The sequence below is a fragment of the Pleuronectes platessa genome, chromosome 7, assembly GCF_947347685.1.
Source record: "Pleuronectes platessa chromosome 7, fPlePla1.1, whole genome shotgun sequence".
Classification (NCBI taxonomy): Eukaryota; Metazoa; Chordata; class Actinopteri; order Pleuronectiformes; family Pleuronectidae; genus Pleuronectes; species Pleuronectes platessa.
In genome coordinates this window covers 12,106,050-12,124,339 of record NC_070632.1, presented here as the reverse complement: position 1 = coordinate 12,124,339, position 18,290 = coordinate 12,106,050, and the positions used below count along the sequence as shown (strand labels likewise).

The 18,290-nt window shown below is 43.9% G+C and overlaps 2 protein-coding genes across 2 annotated transcripts; both read left to right on the top strand.

The window, feature by feature from the left end:
- Positions 1-7,670: 7,670 nt before the first annotated feature.
- Positions 7,671-11,597, top strand: pdp2 (putative pyruvate dehydrogenase phosphatase isoenzyme 2). Its single transcript, XM_053426636.1, has 9 exons — positions 7,671-7,739; positions 8,120-8,241; positions 8,329-8,544; positions 8,938-9,057; positions 9,142-9,428; positions 9,855-9,960; positions 10,044-10,280; positions 10,380-10,679; positions 10,783-11,597. The coding sequence occupies exons 2-9, from the start codon at positions 8,167-8,169 to the stop codon at positions 11,056-11,058; spliced, it is 1,617 nt and encodes a 538-aa protein (XP_053282611.1). The 5' UTR covers positions 7,671-7,739; positions 8,120-8,166; the 3' UTR covers positions 11,059-11,597.
- Positions 11,598-11,862: 265 nt separating this feature from the next.
- Positions 11,863-18,166, top strand: LOC128444264 (B-cadherin). The gene is made up of 15 exons (XM_053426635.1): positions 11,863-12,354; positions 13,041-13,124; positions 13,224-13,349; positions 13,435-13,590; positions 13,684-13,825; positions 13,912-14,084; positions 14,170-14,298; positions 14,382-14,567; positions 14,647-14,891; positions 14,997-15,139; positions 15,297-15,521; positions 15,612-15,836; positions 15,934-16,079; positions 17,041-17,178; positions 17,330-18,166. The coding sequence occupies exons 1-15, from the start codon at positions 12,307-12,309 to the stop codon at positions 17,582-17,584; spliced, it is 2,421 nt and encodes an 806-aa protein (XP_053282610.1). The 5' UTR covers positions 11,863-12,306; the 3' UTR covers positions 17,585-18,166.
- Positions 18,167-18,290: the final 124 nt, after the last annotated feature.

Sequence of the window (18,290 nt, the reverse complement as noted above, 5' to 3'; positions counted from 1 at the left end):
CTGTGTTAAAATCTACAGGACTCACAACAAGCTAAACATGTATCTGTCTGTTCACTTGTCCATCCTTCATTCTTTCTTTCTGCCTGTTTGTGTGAATAAGCAGGATTTCCAACCTAGAGCTCAGGAAGGCCCTTCCAACAACAACACACACACACACGATCACAAAGACACACCATGACCAGAGGAAATCAAGGTCAACATGACTATTGTGTGCATGTGTGTGTGTTAGAGGGAGAGAAAGACAGAGACACAGGAGGTTCTGTACTTACATTACCCCCTGGTGAATCATAATCTCTCCTCTTATCCCTGGTGGAGGGGGGGGGGGGGGGGGGGGGGGCACAGAAGTCTGCCTGTATTGTTTCAATTTCTCTCATTGGAATAAAGAGACTGCTGTGGTGAGGGCGAACACTGCTCATTGTGTTGATAGAACTTCTCTGAAAGAACCATATTTAGCGGATGTTCTGTTGTTTCTCTCTCATTCGCTCTGTGTGTGTGTGTGTGTATGTGCGTGTACATGCACGCGGGCAAAAGTGCTTGTGGCACATAGACATAGTTTAAGATGTTAATCCTTTAAAAGCATCTAAAACACTGGGCTGGTTTAGTTAAGCGTTAATGACAGCACTGTAGGTTGGTTTACCTTTGTTACGAGAGAGAGAGAGAAAACATCCTTTCATTACCTTAGACACATACCTTATAAATTATTGGATGCTATATACAAGGGGTGGACAAAAATAACAGTAACGGCAACCAAAAACAATCAATACCACCTAAGTTGTGCTGAAACTTTCAAAATTAGGTTTTGTTGTGTCAGATTCAGTTGTATTGTAGTGGCTGAGGCTGTAGCCATGTTATTGTTGTGAGATGATTTTACCTCCCAACCCCCCGCCCCCAAAATCCATTCTCTGTAATGTTAGAAGGGTTAGAAAACAAAAGACAGAGATTCCCTGCAGATGGGGCAGCCTTGGGTGGGACATGCCGAGGCTCTGTTACTCTCTCTCTCTGCCTCGCAGGTCTACTGGCACACACTATTACACACACATGCACACAGTGTACACACTCAATCACATTATTAATAAGCCACTCAACTCAATCCTTTCACCCATTTGTTGCCCTCCACCCCTTGCCCCAAGACTCATTGCCAAGGTAACCACCAGCACTCAGCTGCTACCAGACATCCTGGCAAGGTGAGGACACACACACACACACACACACACACACACACACACACACACAAACACACAAGCACAAACACACACACACACATACACACACACAAACACACACTCACACACCCTTGTTCTTCTGGCTTAGTGAGGACACCCATTGGCATAATACATTCTCTTGCCCCTTATCCTAACTTACACCATCACAACTAAATGCCCCACCCAAACCAAACATAAACCCATAAACACCAATCCTAGACAGAAAACCAAGTCTAGCAGCCCGTTGAAAGAGGGTCAGAAAGTGAGGACCGGACTAAATGTCCTCACTTTCCCATAATGTCCTAAGACTGTTAGTTTTATTTGGTCATAAAAGTCCTCACAAATACATCTGTATGAGAACACACACACACAGGTCTACGCGACCCCCCTATAGGACTTTGCATTGGACATTTCGTTGTGGACAGCCCAGTTCCTCTTTAGGACCCAGCTTTGGTCCCCATGACTTCCACTAGCCAGCCCTGTCAAGGTCAGTGTCTATACTGGAAAAACTCCTAAAGAGGCGATAAGATGAGTACACACACACACACACACACACACACACACACACACACACACACACACACACACACACTCAGTGTCCGTCCTGTCCACTGGATCACTATCTAAAATAGTTGAACAATGAGAAATCTCCCTAATCACTCATAAGACAACAAGTAAGAGAACAAAAATATTTTCATAATGACTCATTCAGGGCACAAGTGTGTGACCCATCATTTCCTGACACACAGAGATACATATAAAATCAAAGGTGTTTCTCCGTCATGACAAAACATGAAAAACATTTTCCACATTTGAAACTCTGTTCCCAGCAGATTCAGTGTGGAAGAGCAGGAGGTGGAGAGAAAAGAAGCAGCGGAGGAGGAAGCTCGTGTCGGTTTCCGTACCTGATAACCCTCCATCCTCTGTCTCCCTACCGTCCGACCTGTCAGACGCTGTTTCCTGGAATTCTGATTCCTGAGGGGAGTGTGTGGGGAGGGAACACAAATACAGGGATACTGTCAGTCACAGTAAGGTCATCACTGAATAACAAACACATCAATCTAATGGGCACCGCCAAGTCACAATCACGTCAATAAGGACAGGCTGAATAAAGAAAGGTGCAGTTGAGGGGCAATAAAATCGCTGCAGATCAGTGGTAGCACAGGCTGTTCTATGTGTTACTAGTTATGTTCTTTGCTCTCTGCCGTCCTGTTCAATCCAACCTCAAGCAGCCTTTGGTAATCTTTCACTACTGTGTCTTGCTGTATGTGTGTGTGTGTGCATGAGAGCGATAAGTGTACTGAAGAGGTTGCATGATATGTTTCTAGTTAGACATTATTGTTTGAACCACACTCCGGTCACTGTGTGTGTGTTTTTTGTTTTTCCGAACGCTCTGATGTGTCCGGGGGTTCATCTCAGGATCAAGTCAGCGCCCCGTATACTTATTGACCTTCAAAGGAAGTTTTAGAGTTCAATACGACAACCGACACATACCGACACACTCATGCACACACACAGATAAAGCGCTGGATCAGGGGATCAGAGCTACATCTGTTGTGTTTGCTGACTTAACAAAGACACTAATGATTAAGTCAGAAGAATTGCACACTGTGGAATGACACACAGAGCTGGTACATGATATGTTGTGCTCTTCATTCTCAAACACTCTTCGTTTTTCTTAAAAGACATACTGCACATTACGTCTTTTCAAATTATCTGTCACTATCACGTTCAGCCCCCAGGGCGCTATACAACAAGGGGAGTGGGGCTATTAATTTGCGCCTTGAAGGCAGGAATCACTAAAGGCTTTTGGCTGTGATTTGTGTGGTCAGCTGATAAGAAGCTGCAGGGGTCCATGCACATGCTCAGATCACGCCTGTGCTCCAGTGGGTCAATCAATGTTTTTTGAACCATCTGTCAAAATCACACTTTAATGAAGAACCAGCCCTGGGTGTTACACGTGCTTGATATTTACTCTGCTGAAGGAAACATTGTGAAATCGCCTTCCTGTTTCAGAAGAAAATAGGAAACTCGATAGAGGCACAGGGCACATACCTTCGCCAAGGCCCAACAGTTCCCTTAAGTACAATCATGGTGCACAAAATTGCACATATTCATAGAAATCTGTTGAAAAACATCCTGTTTCGCAATGGTAGAAAAACTTAAAATATATTTTCTGAATCCGGCCATCTGATCTAGATCTGCACACAAATTGAATGTGTTCTTTCCGGACCTTTAACACATCCTTCCACCAAGTTTTGTGGTATTTCTGTTCAGTTGTTTTTGTGTAATGCTGCTAATTAACAGACAAACCAACCATCTAAACAGACATGGGTGAAAAACAAACCCTCCCCGGTGGAGGAAGAAAACGGTTGTGCAACTCAATCTGACACAACAATAACAGCTATGACGGGGGAGGGGTTGTTCTATACATTCACAACCTTATTAACCATGGAGGAGTGTTGTGTTGTTGGCCAATAAGCAACTCTGCTGCAGTTTTATGGGGAGGCTCTTACAAGGCAGTCAAAGAGCTCTTATACATCTGAGTACTGGTTCCAGTCGGCTGGATGTTTTAGTTGTCAAGGAATTTAAAAAACCCTAATTCTTGCAACAATAAATCCACCATGTGTTTTGATACTATCCCAGCACGTCCCTAAACTGAGCCCTTATCAAACTGACAATCCTCTGGCCTAAAACCATCAGCCCCGCCAGATGTCTGAACATCTGCTGGTCAGATATCTCCTGCTGGATGAAGTAATCAGCCGTGTCAATTCCAGGATTCCTACTCAAACCACCTCCTCCCTCTCATTCCCTGCAGCCTCCACTGCTGATCAGCATTATTGATCAGAGTGAGCAAGGCTTTACATAATGTGTCATTCCCTTCTCTGAATAAGGAGGAGGACGTTGTGCATGATAGATTTTTGGTTGGGACATAGAAACAATACTTTTGACTTGCGCAACACACGCAGACACACACACATACACATACACGAACACGATGCTATGTTTACAGAGATCAGGAAACACAGATCTTGTTGAACAGGAGCTCAGGACACATTTCACTGACACCCTATACCTCCAGTCACTGAGCGCCCTGACCTCAAAGTGGCTGTGTGAGTGTGCACTTATGTGTGTGTGTTTTGACATTTCTACCTTATTACAAAAGAACACAAGTTATAGTCTAATGAGGAATGAAGGATTTAAATGCAACCAGAGGCTCAACTGCTTCTGCCTAGTTTAACTCTTACACAGAGTAGAATTCATTTGGGCTCTACACTCCCTCTTGTGGTTATATAATGTATTACACAAGCTCTATTATCAACTGTAAGGCAATTTGGCTATATAAATGTCTCTCTATGTATATGTGTGTGTGTGTGCGTGTGTATTATGCACGGTTTTTATAGTTGTATTCTTTATATTTGTATGTGGTTTGGTGTGTCATGTGCCTGATACCTTGCTGCTGTAACAGTTTGAGATCAATAAAGTACATCCATCCATCTATCTATCTATCTATCTATCTATCTATCTATCTATCTATCTATCTATCTATCTATCTATCTATCCATCCATCCATCCATCCATCCATCCATCCATCCATCCATCCATCTATCTTTCAATCTATCTGTCCATCCATCCATCCGTTTGTCTAAGAGAATACTAGTTTAACAGCCTTCTTACCTCGGACTGTAAGATTATTATGGAGGGTCGGGGGATTTGGGGATATTTCAGCTCCAGCTCTGGACTACACTCCAGCTCATCATCCTCTGAGCTCAGCGAGAGGCTATGGCAGTGTGGAGGTGACTCGAAGCCTGGCTCATCATCTCGGTTCTGCATGTGGCAGATAGAGTTTGTGCTGGTCTCATTCACTTCTCTGGTTCTGGTCTGTGATTGGGTGGAGATACAGCTGAAAGTCCTGTGAGGCTGGTCGTGCTCCTCCTGTGGGCTCCCCCGTGGAGCTTCTGGCTGGGAAACCACTGGACCTGCAGCTGGAGGCCTCTGGTTGTCTCTACTCCGCCTGGAGTTGTTCGGCTCCGGAGGTGTTGGTGGGTCGGGGTTGGCGTCGGATGGATTACCAAAGCAGTGGCCCAGAGATGAGCAAGGTAGTCCATGCATGCTGGTGGATTGACAAGTTACCAAGAGAGACAATAAAACAGAGAGACAATAAAACAAACTCTATAATATACTATATACTATAATCAAGCACTATAGTGGAGGCTGAGCAATCCCCAAGGAGGAACATACATCCTTACCTTAAAGAGGGTTGAAGGCATAACCACTAAAGGTTAATGCACAAGAGGACGTTCATTTTGACCCATTTATTACTGAGAATCTTCCTTCGTCTCAAAATGTCCTCTTTCAGCATTAATTGTCCATTTGTCCGGTAGCAGCTACACAAGTTACGTCATCAGTGTACCTCGGACTTCACCTTTAAAGTCCAGACTCTGTTGGTCACTAGGTCGATCTGTCGTCACATCATCCTCTCGTCCTCAAAGGACAGATTCCCAGGCTGGTTCTCTGGTGGGGTGCAGGCGAGGGTCCCTCTCCTCTCTGCCCTTCAAAGTGTTTGCCTCCCTGACGACCTGCATGCACATGAGCATCTCAGGCCTTATGTGTGTGTGTGTGTGTTGCAGTGTGTCGGGGCTTGGTGTCCCATTACTCCGGCAGGTAGTCCCTGGTCTGCTGTGAATTTGGAAGCTGGGGTTGGGCTCCACTGTTCCAGCAGGACTCTGGTTACCATCTGATCTGAGGTCAGTCACTGATACACTCGCTCCACACTCAGGACTGTTAATGAATGAACTGGTCTGATCACAGAGCAGCGGGTCCGCAGTGTGAAACTTCTAAGAGTGTTACAGATGGTTGAATATGAGAGTTTAAGTTACAGGCAAATACTGTAAGGTGATAGGCCTCAGACGAGAAAGAGAAAGGAGGAGAGCAGCGGAGAGAGAGGGAAAGAGTGAGATATAATATTATATATTTTTTGTATTATTTTATCCTAATATTATTATTATCATTATTTTATCCTTCTCAATGAATTGTATTTTTTCTTATCTCGTTACTGCTCAGTTGACATTCATGCCAACATGCCAATAAAGGAGAGAGAGAGAGAGAGAAAAGAGAGAGAAAGAGAGAAAAGAAAAGAGAAAAGAGAAAAGAGAAAAAGAAAGAAAGAGAGAGAGAGAGAGCATCCCCCAAACAGAATGAATGAGTGATGCAGGAGAAACCCAGTTGCCCTCGGCTGACGTCTAATTAAATATTCATATAATCCCATACAGCAGACTCACATCTATATTTCATTCAGCCTGTATTTTTTTTACAAGACCGCATCAAACGTAGCATTATGACAAAAATATGGCAAAAAAACAGAGCATCCTATAAATCTTAGTAACTGTTGTGATTAAAGATTGACCGAAACAGTCTCAGGAGTCAGAATTCAACTAGAGCACCAAGACGTCTTGCATTGTCACAAAATTAAAGGTTTTCCTCACAGGAAAAATTCCAGAGCATGAACAACTGGAGTTAGAGATGAATTGTTGTCAAACTGTTGCAGGTGACAAATTCAAATGATAGAGCTGCATTTTGGCGAGTTTCAGGCTAACAGCAATAGAAAGATGGAGCGAGGAGAGTGATGTGGTGGGATGTCCTCAGGGAACAAAGAACCATACATGTTCTGGGGGAGGGGACAAGTCACATGACTCATAAAACATAGGTGTAACTTATCTGGATTGGATTGATTGACAGGGCAGACACACACTGATTCTTAAGAGATGCTGCGGTTTCACTTTACAAATGTAAATGTCCAATGTTGTGAGCACGACAACTAAATTCTGTTCTCTTATTCTGTGATGGAGTAGGAACTCTCAGACACTATTGTGTATTATGCTGTAAAACCAAATTTATTGGGGAAATATCGGGTCATTGAGAAGATGTTCTTTGTCATTTTGTGAGAACAAACCATTTAAACAGTGTATTTGCTGACCTCTAGTGGTTTATGCTTAGCAGCAGCGGTGTCTGGTTTTGTCTTCGATCTCTAGTGTAATTTAGTCCTTTCTAAAACATAAATGAGGATAAAATCACTTTAAATGTATAATGTTCACCAACAAAATTAAACTTTACTATAAAAAAGAAAAGCAAATATATATACAGTATATGCAGGTGTGTGCGTCTGGCAAATTCAACAGTGAGTGAAATATCAAATATCTCGACAAGATGTTTACATTGAAACACTGTTGTCAGGAAGAAGTGCTCAGTCCACATTGATGCACAACTCGAAAAATATATAATAACAAGATATAAAATGATGTGTTATAGTTTAATATAATACAGTATAATAATATAGTTTAATATAATATAATAGTACATGATATAATGTAATATAATATAATATAATAAAATATAAGCTTAATTTCATTCCAAAATTTACGCATTAACCCTACAGCAGTGAGTCGGGTGCGTACGTCAGACGTTGTGCTACGTCACTGTGACGTACGGAGCCGGTGCCTGTCGACCTGCATTGATTCATTCGTAATTACTAAGTTTGTAAGAATGTGTTTAACTCAATGTTCACTATGTCAGTTAAATGTTTCCACTGCTTCACAACGTGCGCTCATATTTAACTGAAGTACTGGGTTTGACGGAACGTGTGTAGCTCGTATGATACATGTTAGCGCTGGAGCTAGCTAGCTAGCAAGCTAACTGCATGTTCTTCGTGTTGACAGCTGAGTCGTGTTGTGAGTTCACACCGGTTCACACGTATACACAACAGTGTCAGTGAGGCTAGTGAGCTGCTGGGTCTTAACATGTGGTGTGTCGTGTACAGATGAAGCTGGCTAACTCCCAGCTCGCAAGCTAACTGTGTGAGCTAATTGATTATCAGGTATGTGACCATGACCCATTCATTTACGTTTCCCCTGATGTAGAGAGAACCGGGGGATTGAGCAGCTCAGCACTCATCGCTGCGGTAGAGATGTCTGGTCGTGTGTACGCCAGCATCCTTCAAAGAGCCTCCAGCTACACACTGTCTTCTACCAGCCCACTGCAGGTTTGTATCCTGACACACGTCTGGTTCATCCCAGCCTGATCTGAGGTCGGTTACATTCTAATGTTGTCAAACCTGTTTTCCATCCAGCATGTCCACCTTGTAGCACTCCCCTCCTCTCAGCCTCCACCAGCCCACCGCTGTCCCTTCTCATCCTGGACAACCTTCAGATCCGTCCACCTGCGCTCCAGTGGTGAGGGGTCAGCAGGCTGGTCTCAGAGAGGACGGCGCTTCTCCACTAATCAGGATCTAGACCTCCAGCTCAACCGGCTCCAGGTCAACAATATCCTGCGATCTAATGAGCAGGTAATGCACATCTATATATCTGTCTTCAGGATCCATCCATCCATCATGCATACTGCTTTTCCTAGCTGACGTCAGGCCAAAGGCAAACAGGTCGCCAGGCCATCACAAGGCGGATATACAGAGACAATCAACCATTCACATTCACAGCTACAGTCAATTTAGAGTCTCCAATTAACCTAACACCTCTCTTCAGGATAACATTTAAAAATAGCCTTTTTGGATATCGAAGCTGCAGTATGTGAGGGAGGAGCAGGGTGAAGTTGGGCCATGTTTTGGTTCCAACCTCACTTTTACCAGACATGTGATTACTCAAATCAATCCTATAAAAGCCAGGTTACACCCCTAAATAAAACTGATAATGTACATTTATGTATCTGTCCATGTCTTTTCTAGATTGTGAATCTGCCAGAGTTTGATGGCAGGGGCCTCAGTTCTGTCACCAAGTTTGAGAGTAACCAGCTCGCTGCTAACACGCCCAATGAGGACCGTCGCAGTGCAGCCACCTGCCTCCAGGTTTGCATCTTCTCTCCTCTGCTGGCGCAGTCAGCTCGCCATACCCCCTCTTTTGTAAAATGCCTTTTATTTTTTCTTCTCTAGTCAAAGGGCATGCTCTTTGGAGTGTTTGACGGTCATGGGGGTTGGGCGTGCGCCCAGGCTGTCAGTGAGAGACTACTGTACTACATCGCAGTCGCAATGATGCCCAAGAGGAGCTTGGAGGAGCTTGAGAACAGCATGGAGTACGGCAGACCTGTTCCTCCTATCCTGCAGTGGTACAAACACCATGCTGACTTCAACTATCGGGACTCGGCTTCGCTCTACATCAACCACCTCAGAGTCTTCTGGCAAGATCTACTGGAAAGTGAGGAGCATGGTGACGGCATGAGGTAAGTTTACGTGTGTGTGTGTGTATATGTAAATACACAGACAGGTGACAAATCAGAGGAAAAACAAACATAATATTCCTTTGTAGCACCACATGATTCCAGAGCAGCTTCAATGCACCTTGACATTGATTCTACTGAAACTGTACTGGAGATTGAACAAGAATTTTCTAGAAGACCCTCATTGAAGTCCCTCAATTGTTGCTGTGATGATGGAAGTTGAAAGCTCTTTCTAGCATTTTGCAAAAAAATCTCAGATTGTTGTTTATTTGGTTGCGTCCTGGTAACTGCGAAGGCCTCAACATATGATTTAAATCATTTTCATACTCGTCAAATCCTTCAGGGATGTGTTGGAAGCTGTGTGGAGGCACCTGCACGAACTTTGTGTCTCCACAAATGTATGAGGATCTTTTCTTTCCCTCCTTTCAGCCCCTTTGATGCTCTGGAATGTGCTTTCAAGCGACTCGACGCTGACATCTCCCTGGAGGCTCAAGTCCCTCTTTCCAACGACCTGATGAAAAGCACGGCCATCCAGGTAATAACATGAACCTTTTTTAGCTGCTTCAGTGTTTTCAAGCTCACTCAACATTAACACGCATTGCATCATCATCTGCTCAGGTGGCGTTTGCCGGTTGCACCGCCTGTGTGGCTCACGTTGGCACAGAAGGGATCCACGTGGCAAATGCTGGCGACTGCCGAGCAGTACTGGGGGTGCTGGAGGAGGACGGGTCATGGAGTGCTTTGCCCCTGTCACAGGACCATAACTCGCAAAACCAGACTGAGATGGAGCGAATCATAGCCCAGCACCCGCCCTCAGAGAGACACACGGTGGTCACAGACGATAGACTGCTGGGGGTGAGAGATCTTTATGATTTAACTGGCACTGTACAGGGAGTTGACAGATAAACTGTAACAGTATGGTCACTGGTTTATAAACCGTTCTGCCGTCGACAGGTTCTGATGCCCCTGCGTGCTTTCGGTGACGTGAGATTCAAGTGGAGCTATGAGTTGCAGCAGAGCATTTTGGCCAATCTGGAATCTGGAGTGGATCTGGACTCTCTCAACCTGTACCAGTACACTCCACCTAACTACCTAACTCCCCCCTACCTGGACGTGATACCTGAGATAACGTATCACAAGCTCAGACCTCAGGACCGCTTCCTGATTCTCGGCACCGACGGGCTGTGGGATGAGCTGGGAAACGAGGAGGCTGTGCGACTGGTTGGAGAGCACCTGAGTGGGATTCACCAGCAGGTTGGTTTGCCGAGTGATAGTGACGAGTATTTTGATTTCACAGCATAACTTTTATATAAACCTCTCAAACATTTCCTCTGTGGTTCCCTTTCTTTTTTCCCAGGCTCCAGTTTCTTCGTCTGAGAAGCGGCTAAAATTGGGAACCATGCTTGAACTCTTGCTGAAACGCCGGACCCGGGCCTCCCCCGCCCTGGACACCAACTCTTCCACGCACCTCATCAGACATGCCCTCGGCACAGGGGAGTACGGAGAGCTCTGCCAGGGGAGACTGGCCTCTATGCTTGCTCTGCCAGAGGACCTGGCTCGAATGTACAGGGACGACATCACCGCGACTGTGGTGTATCTGAACTCTGACCTGCCCAGACCTGACCACAGCTAACAGAATCATTTCTTCTCACAGTGGTGGGCAGGGAGAGAGAGAAACTATTGTCAGGGATGCAAAGGTCCATCATTTCAACCTGTTACATACATTGATATATAGATGCTTTTAATATGAAGGGATAGGTTACAGCTTCGTATCGTGTACAGCTACTTTCTTTGAAAATCACTGTTCCATACATTTAACAGAGGTCACATATTCATGTTTGCAGCGTTTTAACATTTCAAAATACACATTTTTGTACTCTGTGTATTCATGAAGGACATTTTATATCTACGTTGCGATGTAAGTTGAAATGTTGAGAGTAAATACAAAGCTGCAGAATATTGCACACACTCACTCCCTTTTTCTTTTGTCTTGCACAGTTGCTTTAGACAATCCATCTTTGTCTTGTTATGTCCGGTTTACCTCTATGTAAAATGTGAAGTATACTGAAAACTTTGTAGAAGTGTCCTGTTTGTAATGTGATGTCAGATGTATTTAAGTTGATATCTGAAGAGATGTGCACATGCTTCATATTAAACAAATGCGAAATTTTACACTTCCAGAGTGATTTTTAACCACAGAGACATTTATGATAAAAAGCGATGAAACACAGAGGCTGACTTACTTTTGTCTAAGTATAGAGAATGTGATGTGTTCAAGCTGAACGGGAAACGGTTTTCAAAATAAACAGCGATCGTATCCATCACGTCAGTGTCATGGGAGACTCCAGTGTTTGGTAAACACACACAAAAGTTCAGCCCAACGGTCCAATTGTCTAACCAGTAAAATCAGAGTGGATTTATATTTTTCAATGCATGCTGCTAGTGTTGTGTGTCTTTCTGAAGCTCCTCATTTACTAAGGAAGAATTTCACAGGTTATTAAAACAAATGGCAGAAACAAAATCTTTTTAAAAAGGTGAGAGGGCAAAGCATCACCTGCATAAACACACACACCTGCATTACTTCATGGTGCCTGAACTGCACCCTCAGCGTTATTGTTTTTCACCAACCTCTCACTGATAAAATCAAACAACCGCTCGGCCTCAACAGGAGCAACACGATCACTGCTGCCACAGGCAGTTTGAAGAATGAATAATGGTGACTGGATTTTGGTCTGGAAAATGCTTAATTAATTAAATTGTATTGACAGAGGAACCCTGAAGGTGTAAAACCGGTAAAAAAGGAAAAGAAGTAGATCAAGTGGACGGTTGGTGCAGTGACGGTGGAGAACAGATCTGTTGGGTTTCTATTCTGAAGGAGAAAATGAGCAGCAGGAGTTTGGTGGTGATTTTGGTGATGTGCCACATCCAGGTGAGTGATTGACATGAGAGCAAAAAGGGCAGTTTTTTGTTTTTATTTTATTTCACGTTCTGTCTTTGTGATGAAGACCTGTAACTTCATCATACAGTAAGAAAAAAATGTAAAAAACTCTTTCTTTACTAGATATTTTTAAGATATAAGTTTATGTAAGCTTTTTTCAGTAAAGAAAATCTTTTATTTTGTACAATCCTATTTAATGTGTATTTATGCATACACAATATATGTAGGTTATTACAATCAGATTTATCGCCATGTTGTTTTTTTAATGAGACAAGGAATTTGCTTTAGTGTTTGGTCCGTGACAAACATATGAAGTCGAGAAATAATGGGAAAAATAAAACAAAATAAAATGCAATTAAAAGATAGAGATGGGAAGCTAAAGTATAACTGTAATAATACAATCCATAAATCCATAAAGAGTCAAAGTCCATAAAAAAATCCATAAAAAAGTATACAAATAAGTTCAATATATTACAGAATGTGCAGGTATTCAAGTGGGCTTTGTCTTTGTGTGTGAGAGTCTGTTAAATGTCTACTCAAATCTTGTAAAACATAACACCTATTACTTTGTGTAAAATACGTATTTTAATGTACAATAGAATAAAAGTAATGTCAAATATATATGTTATAATATGTTATGGTGTGGTTGTTACAATTGGATAATGTCTGATTCTCAGTGTTTAGCTGTTCTGGCTGCGGCAGGGATCCAACCACGCTGCCTGAACAAGAGAGATAACTGCCATAATAATGAAAACCTTGAGGTAAATCTATCTTTTTTTATTTCTTTCATTCCTTTATTGGAATAAATCTGATCTAAATTAAATGTTTATGATTTCTCCATCTCCCTCGTGGGCCTCCAGCAACTCCCCACCTTTCAGTTTCCACATGTAGCCGGCAGTTTGAAACGGATGAAGAGGGAGTGGGTCATTCCTGCGATTAACTTCCCCGAGAACGACAGGGGTCCATTTCCCAAATTCATGGTGAAGGTAAATGCAACAGCAATATATGAGTTAAACAGTTATGAATGCATTTGTCCCTCTTGACTGAAATACCTGTATGACTGTGCCTTAGATTAAATCGAGCAATGACGAGAGGGTGGCGATAACGTACAAGATCACTGGACCGGGGGCGGATCAGCGTCCTGAGGGTGTTTTCACTGTCGATCGGCGATCTGGGGTTCTGTACGTGACCCAGCCATTAGACAGGGAGAAGACGGACAAATACATTGTGAGCTGAAACAAAAACACAACCTCATTTTCCACGACAACATGTCTACATCCTTGTGCTATCAGAACATACTGTATGTGCTGTGTGTTGCAGCTGTGGGCCCACGCAATGAATGAGAAGACCATAGCTGAGGAGCCCATGGAGCTTGTCATCAACGTCATCGACCAGAATGACAACGCTCCGCAGTTCACTCAGAACCATTTCTACGGCACAGTGAGCGAAAGCGCTGAAGTCGGTGAGAAAAGACACGAAAGCTTCTCAACTCCACTTTAATTCCTTACATGTGTGTATTTCAAGCCCCTTGTGTTTTGCTGTCAACAGACGACTTTGTGTTAAAGGTGGCGGCGGAGGATAAAGACGACCCAGAGATGAGCAATGCAATAATTAGGTATCAGATAAAGAATCAGACGCCTCAAATACCCAGAGGGGACATGTTTACCATAAACCCTTTGAGCGGGTTGATCAGTGTGGCAGCAGGAGGCCTGGACAGAGAGGTAGAGTAGAAATACAGTATGAACATCGCTCTGTTCTTTCTTATCTCATCCCTCACTTCCTCCGACACTCCCCTCCCTGTGTTAGACCCAGCCACAGTACAAGCTGACCATTGAGGCTGCTGACATGGAGGGGGAGGGGCTGGCGGCCACCTGCACTGTCATCATCAGCGTGTCCGACAGCAACGATAACGCCCCAGAGTTCATAGTCACATCTGTGAGTTGAAAATATACTTCAAAATCTAAATTATTTTTAAATTTGTGACTTCATTGATTATCGTTGTCTTGATTCCACCTCAGATTTTCACATCCGTCCCTGAAAATGCAGCCGGGGTGGAGGTCATAAGGTTAAAGGTCACAGACAAGGACGAGCCGGGATCTCCCAACGCCAACACTCAGTATTCAATAATCGCCGGCAACGAGTGCGGACACTTCAACGTCACCACAGGCGCCAATAAAATGGAGGGAATCATCAAAACAGCCAAGGTCAGCCAACTGCCTGTAGCTCTACCCAACATACAGGAGTTTGTTTTACTTACTTCCTTTCTCTCCGTCTGACTCCCAGGAGCTGGATTTTGAGAGCACTCCTGAATTGACTCTGCTGGTGGTGGTGACTAACGAGGCGCCGCCATCCGGGCCGACGTGGACCTCGACGGCCACTGTCACCGTGGCGGTGGAGGACCAGAACGAGCCTCCTGTCTTCAGTCCAGCCGAGGTCCTGGTGAGCGTCTCGGAGCACGTGAGGGCCGGGAGCTCTGTGGCCGGCGTCAGAGCTGAGGACCCAGATACAGCCAGGACCCAGAGCGTGAGGTGATGGACACACACGTACACACTGTTCACATGTCGACACATTTCTGTTGTGGGTTTCTGTGCATGAACACCGGTCCGATTGAGTTTTTTTTCTCCTGCTTCCAGGTATAAAATACACAATGACACTGCCCATTGGCTGAGTATCGATAAAGACACCGGCCTGGTCAAAGTAAGAGGCAGCATGGACAAAGAGTCCCATTATGTCAAAGACGGCAAATACACAGTCCTGATTTTGGGTTATGATAACGGTAATAACGTTTTTCAATTTCTACATTTTCTTTTCAATGTTTTATTCGATGGACATTCAAGATTCACTCTGAACATTTGAACCCCTTTGCCCTTGGTCCCCCAGAGCAATGATAGTAAAATGAGGGATGCTGAGTCTTTCTTCTTCTCTGCTTCCAGACACTGTCCCAGCCACGGGGACAGGAGCCGTGGTCGTGACCTTACTGGACGTGAACGACCACCCTCCTGTGATCAGACAGAGAACAGCCACTCTGTGCAACAAGGACCCGGCCCCTGCCTTGTTGGACATCAGGGACCTCGACGGACCGGGCCACGCTGGACCCTTCATCGTGGAGCTTCAAGGAGAGCACAGGATCAACTGGACCATTAGCACCAACTCCACCGGTAACTCCACTAGAAAATAACAGTGATGAGATGTAGAAGTTGTGATTTGACCCTTGTGGTGTTAATGCTGCATCTTTTGCCCCCCCGCAGGTAGCGTGGCAGCTCTGGCCCCCAAGCGGGAGCTGTCGCCTGGTGACTACCATGTTCTGATGCGTATCTATGATGTCGGCATGCTCTACCAAGACAGCACACTGGCTGTGGAGGTGTGCCAGTGTGAAGGAGCCAGTTCCACCTGCTTCCTCTCACATTCTGCCCCTCGTCTGCACATCTCTTCTCACGCAACTTCAGTTCTGGGAGTGATTTTTGGTCTTTTGTGTACGTAGCAGGTCTTTCTTACTAACCCTAAATCCTACATTTGTTTTTGTTCACTTTAGCGTCTTTAGTTTCTCACATTTCTTCCCCTTGACCTCAGTGCTTCTTCTGCTGTTGCTGCTGCTGCTGGTGTTGCTGAGGAGGAGGAGGAGGAGGAGCTCGGAGAAGGACTTCCGTCACCTTGAAGATTTGCCCAGGGACAACATCTTCCTCTATGATGAAGAGGGAGGAGGTGAAGAAGACCAGGTAGGGAAGGAGAGAAGACAAAGATATTAGAAATCTTTATTCAAGACATGGTTCATTTACAGCTCACTTTTAGTTCCAGCATCAATTGGGGCCTTACTTTGCACACTTGTTACACATTTGACAACATGACCTTGATTAACAGAGGAGGTTTGGGGGTAACTGAGGTCAAATAAAGACACACAAACACAGAAGACATGTAAATATAATGAATAACAGATAGTTCTAAAATGATGAGAATAGGTCCAAGTTTGTCCTTTGGGGCGATGTTCCCATTTATCTTAATCATGAATAATGAACTTACGTTGAATCTTAACTTTGCAGATTCAGCTTCTTGAAGCATGTGCTCTCCAGCACCTCCTGCTCAAAACAAATTGGCTCTGATATAAATCAAGTGCTTCACTGAAATAACTAGACACAAAAGAAACTACACCTCCCCTAGTGGTCAAAATAACACATCACATAAAGGCTTCTACAGATAATGATTGTATTAAAGGTCAAGTGTGCAAGATTTAAGTGAAAGGGATCTATTGGCAGATATTGAATACAAAATAATCCTTGTGTTGTTTTCACTAGTGTGTTATAATTATAATAGTATAATTTTGTTTTCTGTACCTTGAAATGAAATGGGCCCTTTATATTTAAATACTTTATATTTACATTGGGAGCAGGTCCTCTCTACAGACTAGACAAACTAAACACCTTTTGAGTTTATATGACAACTGAAGGTTACCACAGGGTTTTTAAGGTGATGGTGAGGTGAGGGGCATTCAGCTGCACCACACAACTTGACCACTAGATGTCACTAAATGTTACACACTGAACCTTTAAACCACATCTGCCTTCAGTCGAGATGAGTTGTGAAGCTAATTTTGTTGAAGCCGCTCATTGTTTATTCACAGTGAGATATTGAGATGAGATATTGGCGGATGACTGAAAGTATGTTTCCTCTCTACTCCTCCAGGACTTTGACCTGAGCCAGCTTCAGAAGGGGCCTGACAACTATCACAAGGTCACTGACGTCTTCCCGACCGTCCAGAGCCGACCCTGCTACCGTCTCCTGCCCCAAGCCAATGAGGAGATATGTACATTTATTGAAAACGTGAGTGATGCTGAAAAATGTATAGAGCTTCTTACCGGGATAAGTGTGCAAAGATCTGCTGTTTTGTATCAGTGCCAGATGTATTCCATTTTTAAAGATGTCTCCTGTATGTGTGTCAGAGTTCATTATCTCCCTGACCCCCCCCCTGTAGAACCTGCAGGCTGCAGACAGTGACCCCACAGCTCCTCCTTTCGACTCTCTCCTGATGTTTGACTACGAAGGAGTCAGCTCTGAGGCGAGTTCACTCAGTTCCCTCACCTCCTCAGACTCGGACGAGGAGCAGGACTTTCGGAGCCTGAGTCAGTGGGGGCCTCTTTTCAACAGGTTGGCTGACCTGTACACTCGTGGGACAGAGGAGGACGACGAAGACACAGAAACACTGCCGGGAAAAACAGAATGGGTCTGACGGGCTTGTGTGCTTTTGACAAGGATCCTCCAGCTTTGTGTCCATCTGCCCAACATCCTCACATTGCTCTCCACGTTTGTTTACCGCACAAATAATGACTTTTACCGACTAAATACAGTTTAATAGTGGTTTTAATAGTGTCCCTATTTTGATCATGTCAAGTTATCTACTTTGTTTAATTTGTTTGATTGCACAATTAAAAGTAAACATCATTTCTATTTCACTTATTCTGTGGGGCTAAGAGATCCCTGCATTGGAGGCCCAGTGTTGAAGCCTCATGCAGCCTCAACATCAGACTCCACCTCAGCATCTGTGGAGAAGTTGCATCAACAATAATTTTGTAATAACGAAGGGATATCTGCTTGTAAAGAGCTGAATGCCACAAATACATTTTTGCCGCTCAACAAACAGTTAGAAGTACCAAAGACACGAGCTAAACATCAAGATTATCTTTTTTTTTATCTTTGTATTGCTATATTTTTTTTAAAAAGGCTTTTGCTTTCACTGAATCATTTCACCCTCATCGTCTGTGTTTCATTTTTACTGTGATTCATGCAATCGAATAAAGTTTTTATTTGTAAATGTTGATTTTATTTGTCTGTACAACGATGTAGGTGGGGGAGTTGATAGTTGGCACAGACAGTGTTCACTAAAAAAATTCAAGGTGAAAACATGACTTTATCCACAAAGCTATTAAAAACACACA

Bases quoted from the DNA above. Each gene is read 5' to 3' on its own strand.
- pdp2 (XM_053426636.1), top strand. From the start codon at position 8,167: ATGTCTGGTCGTGTGTACGCCAGCATCCTTCAAAGAGCCTCCAGCTAC. The intron at 8,242-8,328 runs GTTTGTATCCTG...TTTTCCATCCAG, and splicing joins CTTCTACCAGCCCACTGCAG to CATGTCCACCTTGTAGCACT. The intron at 10,680-10,782 runs GTTGGTTTGCCG...CTTTTTTCCCAG, and splicing joins TGAGTGGGATTCACCAGCAG to GCTCCAGTTTCTTCGTCTGA.
- LOC128444264 (XM_053426635.1), top strand. From the start codon at position 12,307: ATGAGCAGCAGGAGTTTGGTGGTGATTTTGGTGATGTGCCACATCCAG. The intron at 14,892-14,996 runs GTGATGGACACA...TCCTGCTTCCAG, and splicing joins GCCAGGACCCAGAGCGTGAG to GTATAAAATACACAATGACA. The intron at 15,837-15,933 runs GTACGTAGCAGG...CCTTGACCTCAG, and splicing joins AGTGATTTTTGGTCTTTTGT to TGCTTCTTCTGCTGTTGCTG.